This window comes from Ciconia boyciana, chromosome 1 (genome assembly GCF_034638445.1).
Source record: "Ciconia boyciana chromosome 1, ASM3463844v1, whole genome shotgun sequence".
In the NCBI taxonomy this organism is placed as follows: domain Eukaryota; kingdom Metazoa; phylum Chordata; class Aves; order Ciconiiformes; family Ciconiidae; genus Ciconia; species Ciconia boyciana.
Window position 1 is genome coordinate 95,370,012 of NC_132934.1, and position 25,408 is coordinate 95,395,419.

The 25,408-nt window shown below is 38.7% G+C and overlaps 1 protein-coding gene across 1 annotated transcript in view; it reads right to left on the minus strand.

Annotated features, from left to right (window-relative positions):
* The window catches only part of ABI3BP (ABI family member 3 binding protein), a 166,151-nt gene extending 151,253 nt beyond the window's left edge, over window positions 1-14,898 (minus strand). Inside the window, 1 exon segment of the mRNA XM_072851395.1 lies at window positions 14,820-14,898. Coding sequence (XP_072707496.1) covers window positions 14,820-14,898 — 79 coding nt within the window.
* Between the last annotated feature and the right edge of the window lie 10,510 nt (window positions 14,899-25,408).

Consider the following 25,408-nt stretch of genomic DNA (forward strand, 5'->3'; position numbering starts at 1 on the left):
GCTGATCAGCTGAATAAAAACATGGATGTTTTTCCTGGTTTCATCTGAGATAGAGTTAATTTTCTTTATAGTGGCTGGTGTGGGGCTATGTTTTGGATTTGTGCTGAAAACAGTGTTGATAATACAGAGATGTGTTAGTTGTTACTACACTACTCAAGGACTTTTCAGCTTCCCGTGCTCTGACAGGTGCAGAAGAAGCTGGGAGGGGACACAGCCAGGATAGTTGATCCAAACTGACCAAAGGGCTATTCCATACCATATGGGGTCATGCTCAGTATGTAAAGCTGGGGAAGAAGAAGGAAGGGGGGACATTTGGAGTGATGGCGTTTGTCTTCCCAAGTAACCATTACGCGTGATGGAGCCCTGCTTTCCTGGAGATGGCTGAACACCTGCCTGCCCATGGGAAGGAGTGAATGAATTCCTTGCTTTGCTTTGCTTGCGTGCGCAGCTTTTGCTTTCCCTATTAAACTGTCTTTATCTCAACCCTCGAGTTTTCTTACTTTTGCTCTTCCGATTCTCTCCCCCATCCCAACGGGGGGGAGTGAGCGAGCGGCTGCGTGGTGCTTAGTTCCCGGCTGGGGCTAAACCACGACAATGTTCTTTAACAACAGCTCCTCAATAAGGAAAGCTCAAAACGATACTAGGAACTTAAGCAGGTGAGGAATTCAGACGCTGTTGGTCTGGCTCTGCCCGCAAATTATAAATTGATTGAAGTGATCAGTATTAAAGACCTTAATGCAACAAGTTTTTTAAGAACATGTTCATTGGCATGCAATGCTTAGCATTACCACTGCCATTACCTATTCAAAAGCAGTCAGTATTTGGCATCACCACTCCCTTAATCCAATTCTCATCTACAAATATCAATGCATTTTTGAAGAATCAAAAATCAAAGGCATAATGAAAAACAGTATCTGGAACTGAAATTGCATCTGCTTCTGAAAGAAGAGTGAAGATACTATACTTTACAATCCATGATGTTATCATTCATTACTGAATGCACAGACAATCTGCTACATGGATTGATGTGTACCCAGATTGCAGTGAGATTCTCACATTGCAGCAGTCATTTTGAAGTCTGTTCCTTACATGTGATCACTATGTATTACATCAGAATATGTAATATCATTTTTTTCAGTACATACCTTTTGGATTGATTTGCTGTGTGACTATTCATCTGGGGACCTTTTGAAATACTTTCGGAGAATAGGAATCAGATTTGAAAGAAAAATATGAAATAAGTGATGGTAAGAAAGTATCATTTCTACTGTGTTAGAATAAGGCAGCTTTGAATTAATGTTAAAAAAACACCAAGCAGTATTAAATTGATATTTGCATGTTTTTCTATATTGGTAGAACAAAATAGGTAGTCATATACTAAAATCTTCCTTCTGTGATAAGTATTATCTTACTTGCCATACTCCAAGCAGTTGAAACAGCAAGTCTTTAGCTCAGTATTCTGTAACATTGGCTTAGATGTTTGCATAGCCACTTTTGTTTTACCTCCTTCTCTGATTCAGCACACGGTTATTTTTTAAGAAAAACTGCTTAAAGATAGTAGTATTTAGACAGCTAGCAGGGTTTGCAAGATACACTAACAGAGTAAATTTGAAACCAGCATGTACTTCTAACTCTTAAGTTGTAAACTAATCTATGAGTCTCAGAATCACCAACATATCTGGATATGTTTCAAGATTGTTGCATTCTCTATTGTAAATCTGAAGAGTTGGCACCCAGTCCTTTTAAGCACTAGTCCTCACTTCTAAAAAGACCTCTTATCACTAATAAGCCAGTGCATAGAGCACTATAAAGTAGACCAACTTGATAAAATCCAGGAAAAACAGCAAAGACAATGACTAGAGGTACAGAGTATGTTACCCAGGAAAAAAGCCTGAATAAATAGGCATCATCCAGCTTAGAGGAAAAGAACACAGACAGATATGAAGACAGTATACAAATATATAAAACAAACAAACAAACAAATCCCTGAGGGAAAGCAATATGAACAAGTTCTGCTCCATATCTGTGAAGAGCAGAAGTGACATAAACTGTAGCAAGGAAGATAGCCGGAAACTTGATAAAGGCAGTGAAGCTCTGGCACAAACTGCCTCAGGAATAAGCACAAGGGGGTCAAAATTATTTCAGGAAGTCCATTTCAGCCCTGTGTTTCTTTGTAGAAATGAATATTTTTCCACTTGAAGGCTACCGGTTTTTCTCCTGCACCTCTAAGTATGCACCATAAAGCCTCGAGAAGGGCTGCCCTCCTCAATGCTATGCATGAATTCCAATATCCTACTTCCTATCTCTAACATGTAGATATTGAAAATTCAATAAATCATGATCTCTTCAGTATATAGATAAGCTGAAGAGAACTGCGAGGGAGAGGCAAGATTAATTTGTCATGTGAGAACAGAAAAATATCTCAGTGCAATTGCTTGAGTAAGGGCACGAAAGAGTATCCAGGAAACTGCAAGCTGTTCAGCCTAACCTCGGTCACCAGGAACAGCTGGTTACACCTATGTACATGATGAACAAGAAGGTGATTCAGAACAGCCAGCACAAATTTACCAAGGCCAGACTGTGTCTGACCAACAGACGCATCTGTAATGTTATTACTGGCTTTGCGTACAAGGGGAAAGTGGGGAATGTCATTTACTTCAACTTTGACACAATCTCCACAGGTATCCTTCCAGCTAAACTGGAGAAATGCAGACTGGATGGGTAGATTACAAGGTAGATGGAAAACTGGGCTTAAAGAATACCAGTCAGTGGTTAAAAGTCCAAAGTCCCCAACTCTTCAGATTTACAATAGAGAATGCAACAATCTTGATAGTCTTTCTGATTCTCAAGCAATATCCACAGTAATTCCTAAACTCATTTCAGTAAGGGATAATGTTTTGTGATTTGTGTACACTTGGGAAAGAACTTGGGCTGGGCAAATAAAAGGAGTTGTACATAATGATCTGCTTTCAAATCGATGGGAGACAAACTAGATTGAGACACTCATTCAGAAATAGGTACCCATCAAGCTACCTTCCTAAATCATCTTTACAGAACGGCAGTGCAATTAGTGAGACAGCCACTGCTGCACTCCTGATGCATCAGTGAGTTTGAATGGTTTGTTCCTCTGTCAAGATTTAATAAACACACCCATGCCCATCTCGTGAGAACGACAGTCCAGTCTGTGGTTTAGTTTACAGGTTCTCAAAAGATCAAATAAAAGGTATCTAATTTTAGATATCCTTGAACAGAAACAAGTATTGCATCAGAAGGTAATTTAATAATCTATTTCTAGCAGAAACATCTAGAAACAGAAAAGTACAATCTGCCCATCGCATTGAGATTGCATATGTAGGGACCATGCCCATGACAGCACAGGACATTTAACAATTCTTAAATGTATGCAAGCTTGTAAGAATGTACTTAGTACCTTACTATTGTCTAATGGGATTTAATTTCTATTTATAAATCCCCCATTATGCTGTGTATAGTTGAAAGAGGCCTCTTTAAAATAACATGCATCAAAAGATGAAAATTGAATGGGATCACCCTTCTCTGAAGTCATGATGGCTTTTCACTTCCAACATTGCAACCATCATATGATCACACAAAGTATCTGAGTTCTCTGCTCAAAATCCGCTAACATCCAAGACATACAGGACTTCAAATAGTGCAAGGATTAATAGCTTTGGATGTGCACTTGGCAATGGTGCTTGCAATGTTCTGTGTTTTAACTTTGGAATAAGTTCCCCGCTTTTCAGAGGCAGACAGCTGATAAAGCAATTAAATATCTGAAGCATACATAAGAATTCCTAGGTGTTGCTATGTATCACATGCTAAACTCAGAATGAATAAGCAAACTTCATCAGTTGACAAAACCACTAATCAAATACGAAATGCTGTTATCCTTTGAGAACTGCGATTTGGTCTAGTCAATGCATTCAAGTGTATCAGCAAAGCTTTTAACCAGTTATTCCCTTTCCGTTTAGAAAGCTATAGACAAAAACCAAAAAAAAAAAAGAAAAATTGCTCAGTGTTTCCAACAGAGCAGTCAAAATAAAGTGGTTTCACTTATGTTCTTGGTCTCCAAACTGAACATTCTCACACATGTCTATGACAGTAGCTCGATACAGCTGAGTCCTATAAGGGTTGATTCCAACTGCATATAGTTTTTCCATCTGGAAAATTTTTCTCATCTTGCACCATTAGATGAGATGGATCTCAAGACTGATGACCTGGCTTCTTAGGAAAAAAAAAAAAAAAGTAACAGATTAAGAAAAGTCACAAGTGACCCTTTTTATCTTGTCCTATATTCCATATTCTGAGTTTGCAGAGATCAAAGGAAAGCTTCTACAGTTCAAGCAAGTGTGTGAAGAAAGAAGCGACAGACTTCCAGTCAGTCTTTAATTAAAGAGTGTGAAAATAAAACCTACTACTAAGAGAAATACTTGATGATTTTAGAAAGTAATATCAAATTCAAAAATTTGGCAAAATTCTTTTTTTCAGCACTATGAACACCTTCTGAAGCAGAGGCATTGTTAACTCATCTTAAGAAAACTGAAATATGAAGTAAATTGTTCTAAATCAATGGATTAGAGAAAAAAATGGAAAACAAATGTATAGTAAGTGTTAAATGTATTTAACACTCTAAATAAACAAATTTATAGTAAGTATACGACATGTAAAATAAAAGCTATGTGTATGATTAAGCGAGTACTAAGATAAGTCACAAACACTTATTTTTGCTACTAACAAAGTGTTTCATCTATTCTCCCACCTATTTCTTTTCCTACCCAGGATATGGCAGACAATGTAGAGTTTATGTTCTCTGACTATATTTCCAAATTCTATATCCATTACATCACCTGCTCCATTTTTACCACATTGCCTTTTATCTACAGCGATGAAAGAAAGCAGTGGGAAATAATCTCTATTTCTAACCCATCTTTCTATGTCCATGTGCTGGTTTCATCTGGGGTAGAGTTAATTTTCTTCACAGTAGCTAGTATGGGGCTACATTTTGGATTTGTGCTGAAAACAGTGTTGATTACACAGGGATGTTTTAGTTATTGCTGAGCAGTGCTTACACAGAGTCAAGGCCTTCTCTGCTTCTCACCCCACCCCACCAGCGAGTGGGCTGGGGGTGCACAAGAAGTTGGGAGGGGACACAGCTGGGACAGCTGACCCCAGATGACCAAAGGGATATTCCATACCATATGGTATCATGCTCAGCAAAGCTGGGGAAGACAAAGAAAGGGGGGGGACGTTCGGAGTGATGGCGTTTGTCTTCCCCAGTCACCGTTACACATGATGGAGCCCTGCTTTCCTGGAGATGGCTGAACACCTGCCTGCCCATGGGAAGTAGGGAATGAACTCCTTGCTTTGCTTTGCTCGCACGCATGGCTTTTGCTTTCCCTATTAAACTGTCTTTATCTCATCCCACGAGTTTTCTCACTTTTACTCTTCTGATTGTCTCCCTCATTCCACCAGGGGGGAGTAAGTGAGCAGCTGGGTGGTGTTTAGCTGCTCACTGGGCTTAAAGCATGACAGTCCATATTTACTTTTTTGTTCTTAATTCTCCATCCACTGTTTTATTAAAATAAAAATGCCAATAAAGAAAACCCTATCAGCTACACAAAAGGAAGGCATATGCTAATTTGAGGGCAGGACAGGGACATGTACACCCATGCACAGACCCATCAGCTAGGCAATCTGTGTATGACTGACTTTGCATTTTTACTTGTACTTCACTCAGGCATGTATCCAATTGTTCATGGAGAATTTATGGTATGTAAAAAGTTATGTCTCTCTCATCACTGATCTTGTAACCCAGTGTGCAGTAGATTACATTAATTCCCAAGAACTGTTCTCTGACTTAAGAGTATATTAAGTACATAAATATTGCTTCATGACTCACAGAGTTTTGAAATGAGATGGTCTTTCCTGTGCCAGTTTTGTTTGACAACTGAAAAATATTTTAACAATACAAAAGCAAATTAATGGAAAAAAAAATCTAGAAAAGCCAGGTAATGGAAAAAAAATATTCACAATGCCTGAGATTTCTACACTGAAATAGGGCATAAATAGGAGTATCCATTTCCTTTGTGTGGTGGAGCATCTGTAATTTTTCTTCAGCCTTAATATTATCAACAACCTTACATTCCCTTCAAATAAATATACTAATAGCATATGATGTCCATTGCTAATTTCTGTAACTATTTATTGTGTCGCCTTTCCACTCAGAAACATCTGTTACATCATTGAGAAACTCTGCTTTCTAAGAATTCATTACTGCACATTAAACAACATATTAATGCTTTTATCAACTGCTATTTGACCACGTTACTAAAACTGGGAGAGTACAGGGGGATTGATAAAAGCCTGGAAGATTAAAACAAATAATTTTTGATGCAAAGCATTTACCAAAAATGAACTAGATCCCCCAAAGATTTTGTTTGTGTGTGAATGCGCACGCCTCTGTGTGCTAGAGAGTCTGTGTGAAATCACCTCCATGACTTGCTTACTTGCGTGCAAGTTTAGTCTAAGTATAAATCTTCCATTGGAGCAAAAAAATCACAGAATCTGTCCAAAATTCAAAACAAGTTCTTTAGCTCAAAAAGTTTGCATAATTAGTGTTACAATCCTTTTAAAAAAATCTCATTTGCGATGCTTATACAAAGACTTGATAAACAGACAACATAAATTAACTACTGCACCATCACCAATTGAGTCACAGCAGATTTATCACCTACTAAGGAGCACTGAATAATCAACATGAGCAGGGAGACATTTTTATTAGAATTGCCAGATTTTGTCTTCCTCATAATTAAAACAAAAATCAGGAAGAAATGCTGAAGAGATGCGGTATTTATACTTGTCATAGCATAGCTAAAAGCTGGTTCTCATCAGTAAGGGAGCAAATAACAGGCTACCAAAGTGGAGCAATTTCATAGTAGTGTTCACAACAGTAAATAACTGTTAATAAGCTTTATGACAAAGAAAGGAGACCTATTGATTCAAGCTGAACGTGCAACCACCTCACTTTTACCTGAGACAGTTCTTCATTAAACTAAAGAGAATTCACAGTTGTCGAACTTGACCGCAACTATTTCCCTAACTGTTTGACAAGCTATGCTTCAGCGTACACTGTGCTATAAATAAAAACTGTGCCCTGCCATTTAATCCAACCACTTCAGTGTTTGTGTGAGCCAGAGATAACGGAACTCTGCCAAAATTTCCAGGTCAGACAATACAGTTTTATTCCTATTATTTGTATCCCAAAGCTCAATTTCTTACCAACTTTCAGACTGTCGTGTCCATTCCTTTATTTTCAGCATATGCTTGTGCATGTTGTACAGACACACTGAGATTTAAAAAAGAAAAGTGATAAGTGATAAGGTCTGAAGTCTTGCATTTTTCTCGTGGTTCATTTTCCTTGTTCATGTATAGGCTTGAACTGTGGTAATGAAAGAATCAAAACTGCCAGAAAATGTTTTCATTTCAAAGTCAGAAAACAACCTTCTGGGACATTTCAAGTTTACATATTTGTATTTTTGAACCAACCACAATTTTATGTGTTCTAAAATGATTCCAGGCTTTTACATCATAGAAAGAAAAATTAAAGTGAATAATTAATATAAAGCAGAGGCAAGCAGCTGACAAAAGGAGAAAAGATTTTTCCCTCTGCAAGTTCAAAAATAATGTTATCCCACATACACTGCCAGTCCTCTAAAATTGGCCAGGTTCCCAAAGTATTAATTATGTAAACTCATATCAAGCACCCTGTGGACATTTATAGATTCATAAACTAATGCCACAACTGCTGGTGATAGGAAAGAATATTACAATCTCTTACTGCTTCAATGAATCATGCTTTTCCCGAGCAGATTTCAAGAATAATGCAAAAACTTGGAACTATACAAAATTGCAGAAATAACCCTACAAAAGAAATTCCCTCACACTTTGAGAATTCATTTTGCCATTGACTCTCCAGCTTGAATGACAGCACTGAATTACAATCCCTTATTAAGTACGGACACTAACACTCTAGAGTTAGCACACCACACACACACACAAAAATAAATAAAAATCAAATCACACACAGAGGTTCAAATACTTCATTATGTTGGGTTTCACTGAAGTGGATTTATTCACATGGAGCCCTGCTGCCTTAACACATTTGTTCAAGGTAAACAGGATTTTCGTAAAAACCATGGCTACAATTAGCCTAAGAAAAAACTGTGAATTCACTTGCCTCATTTATTTTTCTTCCAGAAAACGCTCTAAATAATATTAAATCATTACAGAGCGATGGATCTCAGCAACAACTCTAAAGTATTTTACAAAACAGAGGTTAGATTTTGTCTACCAACCTCTGAACAAGTGTAGCAAATGCTCCCCTCCAGACTGGGAGAAGGCTAGCTTTCTTCTAATAAAAAAGCATTCACTGCCTTTAGATCTAGCATCTCCAGTAGCTAGTGCCTCAGCTCTTTCCCAGCATTTTATTCAGCAACTCTGAAGGGTTGAGATTCTTAATGTGACCATCCTTACATAAGGATGTAATGGATACATAAGGATGTGCCTGGATATCTGCATGTGCCGATGACATCACTTTGGTTAAGCAATGACTGCAAAAACATTTAATTCTGGTGACCATAATTGCAATCACAACTTCATCAACAGTAGAAATTCACTTGGTAGTTCAAAACTCGACCTGTTTTTTCTTCACCTTGACATGACACATGCTGGTTTGCTCAAGTGTGGAGGCTTAGGGTTGATTTAGCCAGAGTATAATGGCATATGATTGGTATGTTTTGAGGGACAGCTGTGCTGGGAAAGTTGGCCCAGGCCTTGCCCACACAAAGGTTTGATTCATGATGCTGCCAGTAGTCATTTCCACAAACACTATCCTCACAGCAAAATAAGACAAATATATATTTCATAAAGCAAACTTGTATTACATACATGTTGGCCTGTGTTGCAGAAAACCTAGTTTCTAAGGGCATTTGAATTAAGGCCTGTCAGGCAAGCTTGGCTGGCATCTGGCCTGCTTCCAGCTGCCCTCTTCCACTTGGGAGCAAACTACAGACTGGGCTGTTTTGCTAATGGCACCTATTTTAGGCCACTGCCTTTCCAGAGCACTAATACCTGCCTCCCTTCACCCCAAGATCTAATGTGACATTGCTGCACAATCCATGCCAGTGAGTAAGTCTCCGACCATCTTCTGCAAAAGGCAGTAGTCAAGAACACTCCACCGCAACAGATTTATCCTGCTTACCCACAATTTCAACTCTGCACTTGAATTTCCCCAACGAAAAGAAATCCACTAGGAGCCGTATGAACAGTTCTGACTACGGCAGGTCACTGCTAGTCATTTTTTCCCCCTGGAGCAGATAGAGCTTTCTGTTTGCACATGCAATGTGTAGTACACACCTGGTAAGTTCAAACACTCCAGAGAAGCCTCAGACCCATTGACCATTCACAGTACCACCAGTCAATAGATATACAGACTATACTATCCATATACAGTAGGCCTGGCCAAAGAGCAGCAGTGGGATTTAGCCTATAGTTCTCCCCTCAAGTGAGTTATGTAGCTTGTCCTGCTGGAATGGCTAGATACAAAAGATTATATGGAAGAGGACTGAAAAATAATATTCAGAAAAAGATACTTGGGAACATTAAAATTAAAATGAAGAGGTGGAAGGTTACACAGATTATAGGCGTTCATATGCTATGGAATTTAATCTTGGCAGAATCCACCCACATGTATCATCACACTGTTGCACCACTGCCTGTGCCAATATAAAAATGGAATTCTGGTATTACAGATTATCTTTGAACTCAGAAGCCTGACGCTCAATACCGGCTTTTGATACATTTTTGTGCAACCCGAGGACACAACTGTCTGCATGATAAGATAACTTTGATTAAATGAACTGCTATAATGGCAACATTCTTATGGGTTGTTTTCATTTTCAGCAAAGAACGAGCCAAATTTGCCATGACCTATCTACTGACTGAAAACCCTAGCCATGCAATTATACCAGATAAAGGATTCCTTTGAAATTTCTCATAGGACTTTATTGTCATTTATGTGCCATTAAACAAAAGATAAATATTTCACACAAATTCATTTTGCACTTTCCAGACACTAAAAAAAAAAAGAAGTTCAATTGTTTAGTCCAAACTGGCACTCCTTCATTAGAATATGTTTTTTAAAGGTTAATGCATTGTGTATTTTGAAAAACAGTTCCCAGAAAGATGTTTTGTAAACCATGGAGAAAGTAACATATAAACCACGTCATTTCACTTCTTTTGTAATATTTTGATATGCCAGCTTCATTGCATGTTCAAAAAACCCAACTTTCAGGAGACTTCTCCCTGTCTTACAATTTCTGCCCTGCTATCCTACAGCTACCAAAGGGGTGCTGGGGGGTGGCACAAAAGTTTAAAGATTAAGGTTTGGCTGTTGCAGTATAGTGACTGTGATACATTGAAATAGCTAAACATTGTTTTAACAACTGCTTGACACAAGTAAGTGAAAACACATGCCGAGTTTAACCTCTGGTTAGGAAGAAGTATTACATAACATAGCAGAGCCAGCAAATTGAGCTATGAATAAAATTAGCCCATTCCTTTCACAAATGTCAATGGTAAGTTTGGAAGTATACTGTAAATACAGCATTCACTCTCAAAGGGATGTCAGTTATAATTACCATAAATACAAATTGTAGCTAGTAGTTATCTACAATATTTTCTAACATTCCAGTATACTTACCAAACAAACAAACAAAAAAATTAAGAGTAAAACTATTATTTTTCCCACTTATCCCCACAGTTGACAACTGTAGAAACAAGAAAGTTTTGGATCTGGTTTTCCCTACATGAGTCTGTAAATCAATCTCTTTCACATGGTCCCATAAGGAATGTCAAGTCTGTACTCTTTTTCCCTAAGAAGGCAGCAACCAGGAGGAAGGTGAATTAAGGTTTCCTGAGCCCTTCCTGGAAAGCAGAACAGGACAGGCCTGAATCCTGGAAAGCAGAACAAGGATAGGCTTGAATTCCAATCTACCTGATGGCTAATTCAAATAATAGGAAAACCACAGAGGTCAGAAACATGGGGAAAAAAAACAAAAACAAAACCAGAAGAACATTCAGACTCTTCTTTTTAAAAACTTCATAAAACTTCAAGTTTATAAGAAGGGATCAACCCCAAATTCTCTTCAGCTCTAACAAAGAAAAACAGAACATAAAGATACACAAAAGCTATCAGAAACAGAGATTATAGTGAAAAAGTGCATTTCTACGCACATCTGTGTTGTAATTGGAAAGTCAACTGGCAAAATCAAAACCATGAAACGCTGTTTTACCAAACACTAAGAACTTGTTCCACAACTGTTGCCTTCAACAAAATTTGTATCAGGTCCAGCTGGAAGGATGCCAGCGAAAGATGGTTTACAAGGCAGTACAATCTTGTGGATTATATCCTCTAACTTGTTTATTCTTGGTTCTGTGGCTCTGCTTTTTCATCTCCCTCTCTGATTCAGGATGCTCTGCTTACCAACTCCTTCTCTAAAGACAAGACTTTTTGTCAGTACTCAATTCCTGTCTAGAGAGACGATGCTGCGTTCTTCAAGGATGGAACGTTTCTGTTACGCAGAACCATAAAAATTAGAGAAAGCATGACAAGTTATTACTGACACCTATGCATTGCAACTGTTTCCACCCATCATTAAAATATTTCAAGTACAACAGTAGTGAGCTGAAGAATTATATGTTGGATGGCACTGGCATAGTGGCATAAGGGAAGAGACAGAAATAAGTGGAAAATGTCCAAGTCTCTCTTCTTTCTGATGAAAAAGAAAGCTTTAGAAGCTGGACATAGTTGAAGGGACAGTGGCTCAAAAACACTTGATAAAAGACCATCGCTAATCATACCATCATCTCCTGCCCTGCTGTTCTGTGACCCCTCACATAGTCTCCATAGGCACTGACTACAGAATTTTCTTAGCAGCTGATCCCTCAAACAGAAACTCATGAAACACAAATATAATTGTAAAAAAGGCATTGCCTCCACAGTAAAACAAAATACCCACCAACATTCCCTTTCCAATTACATTAATGTAGAAAGAGTCTGAATTATGACACAGCTTATAACTGCCTCATCACTTTTCATTTCCTACAGTAAATGTGGCAAAGAACTGCAAGAGAAAGGGTGTTCACCTGTGCTTAGGGCGCTACACTAGGACCAGATATAAGTAGAGGCCTGTTTTCTGTACACGCAAAACTATTATAATGCAGGATACACAGAAGCAGCATAAAGTTTCCGCTGGAAATTTTAACTGATATTTCCCCGATTTTGACTCCTTGAGTCATGTTGGTAGTGTTTCCAAATTATTCCTCCAACAGTGCCTTAATTTTTGAAGTCAAAATAATTAAAGAATTTGTTAATAAAGTACACTCTTTTGAGAACAGCAATAACATTTTCTTTGTAATTCTAGTCACATACACACTTGTGGAGGTGAAAGTATAAAAATATATGGGAAAAGGGAGTCACGTGTGTTCCAGCCTCCTGAATGGCATATTTGCACACTGTCTCTCAAATAGCTCTGGAAGTCACTGACATCCAAAGGGTGTACTGGCTCTGTTCCTTTGCAGCTGCAGGAGTCAAGATGTTCTTTCCACCTTGTATCACTGAAAGGAAATCCCAGTCCACGAGACCAGGGATCAGTGTGTTTCACCTCCTGGAGAGAAGACCTGGGCACTAGAACTCCAAAGCGGTAGTAAGAATGGCAAGATTTACACTGCTAACCTGTTCACAGGAGTACCTGCACCACCAGAAAGGGAGTTTGGCTAGATTGTTCTCCCTCAAGTTATGAAACTGATTCTACTGTTCCTCATAGAGCAGGAGTGACTCTAGAGCCTCAGTTACATAGTTCATGACTTGAAGAGTACAGAAATTCACTGGAATTTAAGTTCGCTTACCAGGGCAGAGTAAGCCCCCTTACATATCCTCATTTTAAAATACTTTAAGATACAAATATACTCTTTGCTTATGAAAAAAATCTGTACTCCCTATCAAACAAAAGTGTTGTAAAAAAAGACAATCCTTTGAACATTTCCAGGTAACAGCTAGGTACCAATACACTTGTTTTTTCAATGCAGTCCAATGTAAATAATAACCTGAAAGGCAGCTGCAAACAAAAGAATTAGACTGATGTTTCAACACTGCAATGGGAGAATCTTTAAAAAGCTATTTCACTAAAAAGAAATGAAGTTTCCACCTGAAGCTTTATGCATTTGGCAAACAGAACTTCACTTCTGCAATGTTATTTTAGGACAGGAAAAAATGCATCCAGAGTTAATCTCCCACTGACTGCAATGGATCAGTAGCTTTGTCTGAATTTCACAGTTAACATAAATTTACAGCCACTATTCTATGGTAGTGAGCAGAAAGTCCAGTGAAACCACTTAAAAAGAGAAGCACCAGAAAAGTTCCTTCCCTCAAAGTACATACAAGGTTCCTCTCCGTTCAACATAATCCTCCCCTATGAAAACTGCTACAATAGTTTACTTTCAGATTGTTTTTTTGACAAAACTAAGGTCTTACAGTCTGCTTGACTTGAACAACAACTGCATTATCTATCTGTTGCTCACAGACTACACATTGCCCCACTATCAGCAGTATGCAGAAAACTCCACATTGGTTCCAGAAGATGAGCTTAAAAGAAAGTCACTTCGAAAAGAACATCACTGGGGTGGGGGGAGGGGGGACAGGAAGAAATCTTTTTAAAAGCCTCTTGGGGAGGAGTGAGGGGTGAAAAACCACCTCTTCTCCCCAAAATACTTTTAGGTTCCCCATCTATGAAACAGAATCTCCTAGGAAGCCCTCAAAAGTGCTGATTTCTTAATAAACGTTCTCATAAGGAACTAAATCACGGCTTCCTTTCTAAATGTTACTGTTTGCAGGAGGCTGCAGATGTGAAATGCATTACAAAGCACAGTGGACTCAGGCAAGCACTTCTACAAAGTGAGAGCAGTATGTGCAGTACAGAAACAGTTGTGAAAGTGCTGTTTTAATGCCAAGGTACTACAAAGTGGTTTACGATCTACATATAGAAATATTCTTTTCATTTTGTGCTATGACTGTTCTTCCTGCAGTAATAAAATACTAGTAAAATGCCAATGTTACATGGGTCATGTTAGCAAGGAAGAGAAGAGATCCCTGCCAGCTTTGCAAATCTACTGTACTTCCAGACTCCAGGAGAAAGGAATAGTTAAACAAATATTCACACAGGTTTGGGGGATTTTTTTCTTCTTGTGGAAGTTTTAATAAATCATATTTCTCTCCCTCAAAATGCATGCAACCTGACCTACAAAAGTCAATTTCTATTCAATTGTTAAGGATGGCTACAAAGGGAAAGCATAAAAGTTCTTTCAAGACAGAACTGAAATCTTCCACCAACAACACAAGGTGCTTCTAAGTCACATTTTCTTTAAGATCTTAAACCATGAACCTGCACAATGCTGTCTATATCACTATAAAATCATTAAATACAGTTACTTTGTTTCATGGTACTTCTCGCTAGAGTCACAAGATCCCATGAAAACATTTGAGCTTGTTTAATTCAAGAGCTTTAAAGTTACTCTCTTGTACCTGGACCTTGCCCTGTTGACTGATCTTCTTTCATCTTTTCCATTATCTTTAATCATTCCTATGATGAAAGCGAATTTCCATGGCAAAACACAAGCATTAAAAAACAAAAAGCCCCACAACAGAAAAACAAACAAAACCCCAGAAAGTTGTCATAGCTACTTGCCTCTTGGCAATTTCTGAGCATTTCCCAGGTTTAGTGCAATATATCCACAGAAAAGGAGAAAGACCAATCTTGACATCATGGTCACAAACCCAACCTCGCACTGGGAATTATTCTGACAGGTATCACACAAAAGTACTGCAGCTGCATTTAAGTGAACTGTTCTCCCTGTGACAAGAGGCAGCAACACTTTGACACAAGCTTAGTTTACACAGTGGGAGGAGACAGTATGACATCATTCACTCCCACTGGAAAAGGAGAATTAGCATTAAAAAAAAAATAAAAAGATATCAGGCTCCCCCTACAATAATCTTCTAGGGTTTGTTACAAGGTCTTTCCACCTCTTAGGATAAGAGATTACTGTTTGATCACTAAATTTAATGTAAACAAAACCAGGAATACCAAAACTTTTATTAACTAAAAACTGATCTGAGAGACATTTTCACTGTTTTATGCAAGAAAGCTGGACTTAAAATGCAAAAATAACACCATAGTACTTGGAAAACTGTTTGCTATATTGAACTCAGTATTTTTGCAATCTCAAGATTTTGCTTAAGATTAATTTGGGCTAGATGTGGCTTTCATCCAGGCAAAATAAATACTAGTTTCATTTGACATGACATTGTAAACAGGTATGATAAATATTTATTCAGCAAAAGATCTGTGTTTGAGAAAACTAAATGTCATTTTTTCACTTGTATCTGATGTTGGCAATTTAAAAATATTTTCTATTTTCCCCTTTCATATATGTCTGGTGAGTCAATGGGCACAATGCACACTGAAAGCAAAAAGGCAATGCATCTCCTTCCAGGGGCTAGATCCTCTCACCAGTTACAGAACTGTAAATGAAAAAGAAATTCCATTATTCCATTAAAAGGTGTTTCACTCGATGTTTACAGTGAGCTGACTAAGCACAGAATTTGGCCCTACTCACAGCTGAGAAGGTGGGAAGGAAAGGGTGAAGTAGAAGAAAAAGTTTACGACTGAATAAGGAAGAATTTAGTCTCAGTATCTGGAAAACATCCCAAAAGAGCTTAAATCTATTCAACTAAGTCTCTCTCTCTCTCCCTAAAAAAACCCCAAACCAAACAAGAACCCCTCCCCCAAAACCACCCCAAAACAAAACCCAAATTAGTCCCCCAAAAGAAAAAAAAAAAAAACAAACCAACAACACAACAACCACCACCAAAACCAAACATATCCATTGCTTGCAATATGTAAAGCTCTTCAGTATGCTTGGTCTATTCCCACTTGCCTGGACCTGACATTATCCTACTTTCATACAGTGTTCTATAAGCAGAGAAAAATCACAGCATTAGTGCCTGGGCTGAGTAGAAACAAAGTAGTTTAAAAATAAAATGGTAATATATTAAACCATACAGGAGCATTTCTTAAAAAACAGATTAGTACTATATTTAAAAGACCGCACATACTCCATACTTCAGGAAGGACTTCAAAACAGAAGCTAACAGTAATGGTCCTACAGACAAAACCAAGGAAATTCAAGCTCTTCTAACCAGTATGGATAGCACACAGCTATAACAAAAACAGTTTGACAGTGGAAATGTTTTCCAGCCAGATCACACCCTCTCAATTCTGACATAAGGAAACCTTTTTCTGATTCACTAACTTGAATCTGGGAATAGCGAGTTGGAAGTCAGTATTCTAGACAGACCCAAAAAACATCCCCAAACACTATTACCTCAAGGATCTTTGGGAGGATTCAGATCCTGAATATGAGCACTATAAACAGATAAATGCAACAGGTACAATTTGGATGAGATAAAAAGATGTTTAAAAGGCCATACAATTGGACAGGAGTCTCCCCAAACACTGACCACACCTGATGGCAAAAGAGTTTCAAACGACAGAAAGCTGGATACACAGACCAAATGTGCCATTCTTCTGTTTTTGGTTGAAATACTATTTTCAAAAATGCTCCAGACAGCACATTCTATCTTTTCCTCTTCCAAATTAAAAATAAGAAATCAATCATTTGATGGAGTAGTCTCTCAGTAGAAGTAATGGGAAAAATTACTTCTTGGTCACACACAGCTGTCTTTGTATTACTGTAAAGTGGACTCTACTGGTTTGTCTTATGGCAAATTCACTCTCCTTTTAAAGATCACACGACACCTTTCGACAAAATATACAAAGGCCAACTTCTATTCAGAAAAATCTCAGTGAAACATATGAACTATTTGGCTACCTAACAAAATGGGTTTTATCCCCTCTCTCAGAGATAAATATACTCCCATTCCTGCTTTCATAACTACTTGCTTCTCTGCTGCCAGTTACACCTTTCCTCTTCCTCCTGTGCATTATCCAAATACTTCTTTGTTTGGTATGCCATAGAGACATTTAACCTTCCCCTTGAAACCCTGGCAGACTATCCAAGTCCCTTTTCTTCTGATCATTCCTGTAGAAAACAGCTCTGCTCAGCCCAGAGTTCAAACACCCACGTCATGACAGACTTCCTTCTGTCTTATCAACTATATGCTTTATCAGGGGCAATTATGGTTCAATACATGGATGCAAGGGTAAATTTCTGTCAAATATATGCTGAGAGTCCAAAAATCAGTAATATTCTCTCACACTTTTCCAATATGCTCCCCACATCTGCATCATCTATGTGATCAGTGATTTTGTCCACTTACTTTCTTACAGGACTGGCCTTTCCTAGGAAACCTCTGTTATATGAAAAATGAAAACACACACCAGCTTCTGCTTTCCTCTTTCCTAAATCCTTCTGTTGTTCACTGGATGCTGACTACTGCAGTGAAAAACCAAACATGGGAACAGAAGGGAGTTCCTGGGACTTCAAGCACTATGCTGCGCTACTGGATGCTTCTGTAATGCTGTTCAGGTATCAGATTTCTCCTCTTGTTGGAAGGCTGCTCCACAATCTCCATTTAAACAGAGACAGCATCTGGTTTCAGTTCACAGAAATAAAAACTTTATTTATGTTCACAGAAACAAAAACTTCACAGCAGAAATTATCTAACCCAGAAGTTCCTCAGGTTTCTCTCATCCACACAAACCTGGAATTATATTACCCATCGTTAGACTCCTCAGAAGGAAAAGATTAAACAAAGAAGATTCCGTTAATAAGTTTTGTGTTATTATACCTTTAGCATAAAAGGCAAGAAAAAAGAGATAAGTGCAGTTATGAAAAGTCTCAAACAGATCAAATTTGTTCAGGAAAAGTCAAAAACATTGATCCCCTAATGGCTCCTCCTCTTCAGCACCAGATTAATGCTGAAGTAACAAAGTACTCAAAAGTTTACTTGCTTACCTTGACTTCAACTGAGTCTCTTTGGAGTAGATCTCAAAAACAGAGATTCCAACAAGATGGTATCACAGCTAGTCTGGGAGCAGAACAGAGCTTTTCTATTTCTATTTTAATAGTTCCCAGACCAGCAAGTACAGTGAAAACAAGAGTATGGGAAGGAAAAGAAAAAGGTCAGGGGAAGGAAGGGGGGGAGAGCAGGAGACGGGATTTTACATTTTGTTTCCAAATACGAATATGCTTTTGTTGAGATATGGGCTCAGTTCCAATTCACCTATCATTCCTGATTATTTTGACAAGCAAAACCCAAGGTGACTCAACTCCTTACTGTTCTAATTTAAAGCAGGAAGAGTGCATAAAGCATAACCTTAAAAAACAAAATCCTATCTTCACTCTGAAAAGTACAATAATGCCGTACTGAGCCCTCTAAGAGTAAGGACTTACTTGCAGTACACTTGGTCTGTCTTTTTTCACAGCATTGCTGGTTGGTACTGTACCTTTCACCAGTGCTGTCAATTATTTGAGATGTGCCTTTGTCATAAAATATGCTATATAAATGTTAATTATAATTATCATTCTCTTGTGTGTGACTCAATTATTGGACTCTCTTTCTTGTAAATGTCACGGGATCTCCTCTAAAGGCCTTCAGGAAAAGAGAGATGCCAAAGAACATTCTTTCAGATGTGTTGCTTAAAAAAGAAAAAGAAGAAAAAGAGAAAATCTTAACTCTACTTTCTGAGATTCTGCAATTACTTCTTCTTTCCCACTCCCCCACTCTTACTTTGATGAGCAAACATTTGAACTCTCATGCTATCAAAAATACAGGGTTGTATGCTAATCTATTAGTCAAAAGGTAAGACTATCTCATTCGATAGCATAAAAATGACAGACAATGTCAGTGCATTCTAGTATCCTGATCCCAAACTGAGTTCCAGATCTCCAAATGAATGGGATCAGAGACAAAGTGAAAGGAAGAAAATCAGTCAAAAGGGATGGACAGAACAGCTGGTTCTTGTGACATTTTGTTACATAGTTCATCAAGCTGTTCCAGCACTCACTGACTTGACACTTGTGATTTCAGACAGTGACTCATCTTTACTAACAGGCTGTGCATTTCACCAAAGTTCTGCGTGACATGGACTGAGGTAACAAAAGCATTTATTTAGCTTCTTTATGAATTTAACAACTTATCTTATTGTTCCCTTTGTAACTCAAATAACCTAGTATGCTCACTTCTGCAGTTTTGACAACATTATCAGAACCTACGATACGGAGAACCAGTGTGATTCCAGGTTTTCAACTCTGCCACTCCTCCCTGATCTCAATATTTTGTATTCTTTTATCTGGGGCTTATTTTGCCTTTTTAAATTATTTCTTAACAGTCAGCTCTTGAAAGACTCCAAGGAAGGAGCCCGCACAATCTCACTAGGCATCTGCTCCACTGCCTGTCCATCCTCATGGGGGAAAACATTTTTCCCTTATAACCAGTCTAAACCTCCCTTGTTTCAACTTGTGCCTGTTTTCTCTCATGCTCCCACTATGCAACACTGTGAGGAGCCTAGCTCTGTCTTCTTGGCAACCTCCTTGGAAGCACTAGGAGGGCTGCTGTTAGGTCCCCTGAAGCCACCTCTTCTCCTGACTGAACAAGTCCCATTCGAGGCCTCAGCCTGTCTTCACAGGGCAAGTGCTCCAGACCCTGACCATCTTGGTTGCCCTTCACTGGACTTGCTCCCATTTATTGATGTCTGTCCTGTACCTGGGAGCAGGGTGAGACACCAGCATTGGACACTATCTAGATATATGGTTCAAGAAGTGGTGAGTAGTGGAGGACAATTGCTTCCCTCAATCTACCAGCCATGCTCCTGTTCATACAGCCCAGGACACTTTTGACCTGCCGTGCTGCCAGGGCCTGCTGCTGACTCCTGTGCAGCCTGCTGTCCACCAAGATCTCCAAGTCCTTTTCAGCAGAACTGCTCCCTGACCAGTCAGTCCTCAACCTGTATCATTGCAGGGGTTATTCCCACCTAGGTACAGGACTTTGCAGTTGTCCTTGTTGAATTTCATAAGGTTCCTGTCAGCCCATTCCTCCAGCCTGCCCAGTTCCTCTGAATGGCAGCCCTGCCCTCAACAATGTCAAGTGGTGATCCCAATTTTGTATCACTTGAAAACTTGACAAGAGTCCACTCTGTCACCTCCTCCAGGTTACTGACAAAGATGTTAAAAGGACAGGTTCTAAGATAAGCATCTGTGATACTCCACCTGTTACCAGCATTTAGGTAACGTATGATCCCTTAACTACTGCCCTCTGAGCCCAAGCATCCAAGCACTTACTTACCCAGCTAGTTGATCACACTCTGTATGAACCACTTAGATGTATACTCCATAAAATACACTATGTGTGCTACAATATATAATTAAAAACACTATCAAGAAATCAGCTTCTTTGAGCAAGTACTCAATACATTTAATATTTCTTTGAAGGGTCCCTCATCTGAAGGCTTCCCCTTCATTGTTACATCTGAACAGAAATAAATCTGTCTAACCTCACAGAGCTCCTATGGCAAAAACCTAGACTGTCCTTTGGAGCACTGTGTAATTACTTAGTACTGAAGACACTGCTATCTGTGAAGAAAACTACCTTCCTCTTTTCTACCATGAACACATTTGTGCCACCTGAGATAATTAATACAAATACAGCCATTACTGGATTATTCTGCAACATTCCTTCCAAACATGTTCTGTCTATGCCTCTCCTGCCATCATATCTCTCAATACTTATCACTGTCTGCTTAAACAGAACCTGATTAAGCTGAAATGCAGGCAGAAGCAAAGAGCAAAACACAGAAAGGCATGTAACAGTAATGAGCATCTCCAACACAGTAATTGCAAGAATCAAAAATTTCTTAGTATATATTGATTTCCCTGGGATTAGAATGAATTTAGAATAGCCTACATTATTCTGGATTATAATTTAATTACTCTAAACATGCTTAAAATATGAGCAAAGATTTTAAGCACCAGTTCTATCCTAGCTAGATTGCTTTGGAAGATGGGCTTCATAATCCACGCTGTACTGAGCCTCAGTCTTTCAATATTCCATTACAATCTTCCACTGCAGAAGTCAGCCTCTCCTGGTGTCTTTCAGTGTCTGTCCACAGTACGTTCTGATGCTTGAAGATAATATAAGATCACAGTCCGGATTAGTGAACTCAGATGTGAAGTCTGGAGTCTATTACTACACACTAGGATAGGATACAAAATGTGTGTTTTTACGTTCAGAACATCAGTGTTGATGCCAATAGCAATTTTATTGTGAAGAAGAAATGTCTGTCTCTAGCGCAGATCACCAGGAGCACCCACCTCTGAAGACAGTAATGAAGTGCTAATGATTGACTGCTCTGATGTTTGCCAAGTTATACTATAGTGGGTTTGTACAGGAATGAATACCACGTCATATCACATATCTCCAATACAGATTTAGTTTATTTCAGATTATTGCCACAGGACAAACTACTATGCCATAAAGAATGGCACTCCTTCCTCACTGCTCAGTCACATCCTAATCAAGTACTTTTGACTTCCTCCTCTAAATCACCTTGATATAACATGCTTCCTTCTTTCTCAACCCATCCACAAATTTTCTGTGTCCTGGGCCTGTAACTTGGGATCGTTCCTCAGCTGCTCTTAACAGAATTTTCCAATTCCCACCTGAACCCTCACGCCAAGCGCTTCAACATTCCACATCAGCGATGCCACTTCTTGATGCAAGGCCGCATCCTCCAGACAGCTCTTAGCCACCCCAGTGCCTTCTAACCTTTGTTGAGCCCGAAACCACCTCTCTAATCAACACTGAGTAATTAATTACACAGAAAGTCTTCGGAGAGAGCAAGGGAGCAGATGAGTGAAGTAGCTGGGACTGGGATACAGCATTTTATTTCCATGTCAACAAACATGACTGTGCTTCAAAACTTAAGGATAACTAATAACTATCTGCCAGCTTTTTACACTAAGTTTCCAGCCAGCAGATGTCCACAGAGCACGCTGCAGAGCTGCAAGAGTTAGCTCCCAAGGAGGCTGGTAAGCACACTGAAGCACCAGGAGGAGAACAAGATTTTGAGAGGGGTACTTCTATTGTGCTGCCCTACACAAAATAATCCATGCTCCTCAGAAGGGCTAACTAGCTTGGACATGGTGCTACTAATCAAATTGCTCCTCCGTGCAGTGCACTACAGCCAGTATACCCGCAGACTGCAAGCAGCAACTACCAAAACCTGCAAGTTCTGTCAGTTTTGGGGGGGGGAGTGGGGGGGTTGACTCTTTGTTTTATTACGTCCTCACAACATAAGCTCCAAGGAAAGAACAGAGATGGAGACTAAACTACTCATTGGATAAAGATGTTACCCCTTATATCAAGGCAATGCAAAAAAGCGTACAAGGCTATTGCCTGTGTTCTTTGACTTAAAATAGAAAAATTTATTCTCTCCATGGCTGTTGGCTCAATTCACCACAGCAAAAAATAAAACATCAGAGCGTAACTCAAAGTTTAAGTTTTGCCTCGCTACAGTTGGGGCACTGAATTAAATGCAACTCAGTACCGAATCTGGCCCACTCCAGGAACAGCAGGTGCAGCCTTAAGCTGTGCCTATTTCCCTCTCCCCTCCCTTTCCCTACATCAATCATTCAAACATTCTGACAGAAAGCCAGGGGAAGCCCTGGAAATAACTAGAGCAAATAATAAAAGCAAAACATTGTTAACTTTTATGAAGAACAGTGAAGTTGTCTCAAAGTTAGATGGAGGAAGACAACCAGATTCTTAGCTTTATTAAAGGATACTTATTTTCTTGGCGCAAGAAAATTATTTCTTTGGCTAGGATGCAGAGATTTGATGAATGTATGCAAAGACAGGAGGGAAATAATTCATGTTTGTTCCCCTCTCCCTATGAGTCATTTTGGCCTAAAACATATCTTCCAGAAACTTTTTGGCTGAATTTGGCTATATTAGTTTACAATCAACATCAGCAGGCTTATCTAGTTCAGAATACCGTGAATAACTTTCAAGTGTGGTTGCTTGTCAATACTGTGCACAGAATTTAAACGTGTAAAAAACCCTACAAACTGTACACTTCATCTTATGCTGAAAAAGGCAGCTAATGATCAACAGAACTACATTATTCTAAAGTACACAGCAAAATTATTAAAAATAATTTGTAATGTACATATTCATACCTTTAGTTGTCATAACTATCCTCTGTACCCAGGAACAGAAAAAAGGAAGGTATATTACATGAAGATTGAAACAACAGTGCACGTGCAATTTATTTGAAGTAAACTAAACCCGGGATTGAATAAAAAACTCTTAAGTGCAGATGTTCTGTCTTTAAAACAAAATCATTTGCATGCCAATCTTAGAGCAAGTATTTTACAACTGTAAGTCTAATCAAATCAACTCTAAAACATTATAGTCTACATAATGACAAGGCACATTATCTGCAGAGGAAAGGGGTTACATTTCACTTCAAAGATGAACAGCAACTGCACATTTCCGGCAGGTAGCTCTCAAATGTCTGTTGGAAGATTTCTTTAATGTCAAGAACTGTGCTTAGCTTTAGCAAACAGTGCAGCCCCAAAGAAATAGCTTTGTACAGCCAAACAGTGCATCAGGCCCAACATCCTTGCTGTACGTATTTCAATAGAGAAGGGGAATTATTTAACCTGGTCTTAACCTGGTCCATGGACTAAGTGGCCACCAGTGGCTATAGTGGGTTACATGCACATGTGGACCTTATCTTCCAATTCAGTTCCATCTGAAAATAGTCCAGTTTATGCTACCCAAGACATCCCCATGACATCAACAAAATATAAGCGGGGACAATGAGGAGATTGTCATTCAAGGCATTCTCCTGATCTCAAATAAGGTATGAATGTATACAGGTAAAAAAGAAACCAGTACATCACCTAACGTGAAAAGTAAATATTGCTCTGGAGAACACAATTTTTTTCCATAATTCCTAAATTTAAAATACCATTAACAGGTAAGGAAATTCAGAAGCCTCCCTTCCCCTAAATAAAAAGGTACTGCATTAGATTGCACAATGCAAGATAGTTATAATATCACATGCTCAAGAAGAAACACGATTTGCTCACTGTGTGACACTATTTAATCCTTTATTATGCAAGGCCTTCACCAAAAAAGGCTATTACTGTCAGATGTGATGTGAAAAGCCATACGTTAGGAAGAACGGTACCTAATTCATCTCATAGCATCAGTGAAGTCACCAAGTTAAAATGTAACACTTTTTAGTCGACTTTGAATACCAACACATTGAATTTACCACAATTTCCCTTAAAAAATCCTTAGTGTTCGGGAGACCTAGAGTTTGGGAACTGTTTCATAATGTGGAGTGCATGGAAACTGAATTCTGAACTGTTTGCTTGTTTAGAAGCTTATAATACTTTTTTTCATATAAAAATGGATTCTGTTTTTTGAAGTAAGATATGTAGAACATCTTGAAACTGCTTGTGCCTCAGCATCTTGAAAAACTATCAAGGAACATAGATATGGTATCCAAAGTGCAAATTTTCAAGAGCTCAGAGAGTCTGTAAAAGCTGGGAACTGCTACAGAGACATGGACACAATCTGGAGTACAGCCAGGTGTAATAGTACATTTTGAAAGTCTGTTCTTGTGTACAGGTTTTTTTTAAAGAGTTGATACTACTATTTATCAAATAATATCAGCATCTGTGTTTCTGTAATGCCAAATACAAGTAAACACACAGAAACATGCACCCAAACTCAGAGCTCATTTCAAAACCTCTTCCCTCAAAATTACTGTTTCTGTATTTTCAGGTGAGAGAGGTCGACAGGACAGAGTAAAACAGTTTTGGAGCATTCCTGAATTAAGCACAAAGTGCCAGATGACCCTCAACTATAAAGTCCTGTATAGTCACAAGACAAATACATTACTAGTTCAATAACAGTATTCTGCCAGTTTGCATCCGTCATAAAATGTAAGGATATTCTCCAAGAGAAGACTTCCTCTTCCAAACCATTAATCCTTGGTACCACTGCAGATGAGGTTAACGAGAACTCTGAGTGTCATGTACATTTTACTCTGTTGATACCTGTCTGCAGTTGCTACCGGTTTACCACAGAGATGTCTGCAGAGGACCCTGACCTACTCTCAAATTAAAAACGATACAAAATACTGTAAAAGCAAGTTTTCTGGATAAGATCACTACAACATGAAAGCATAAAATCCTTATTGCCAAGGTACAAGAAGCCACATAATAACTGCATATACGG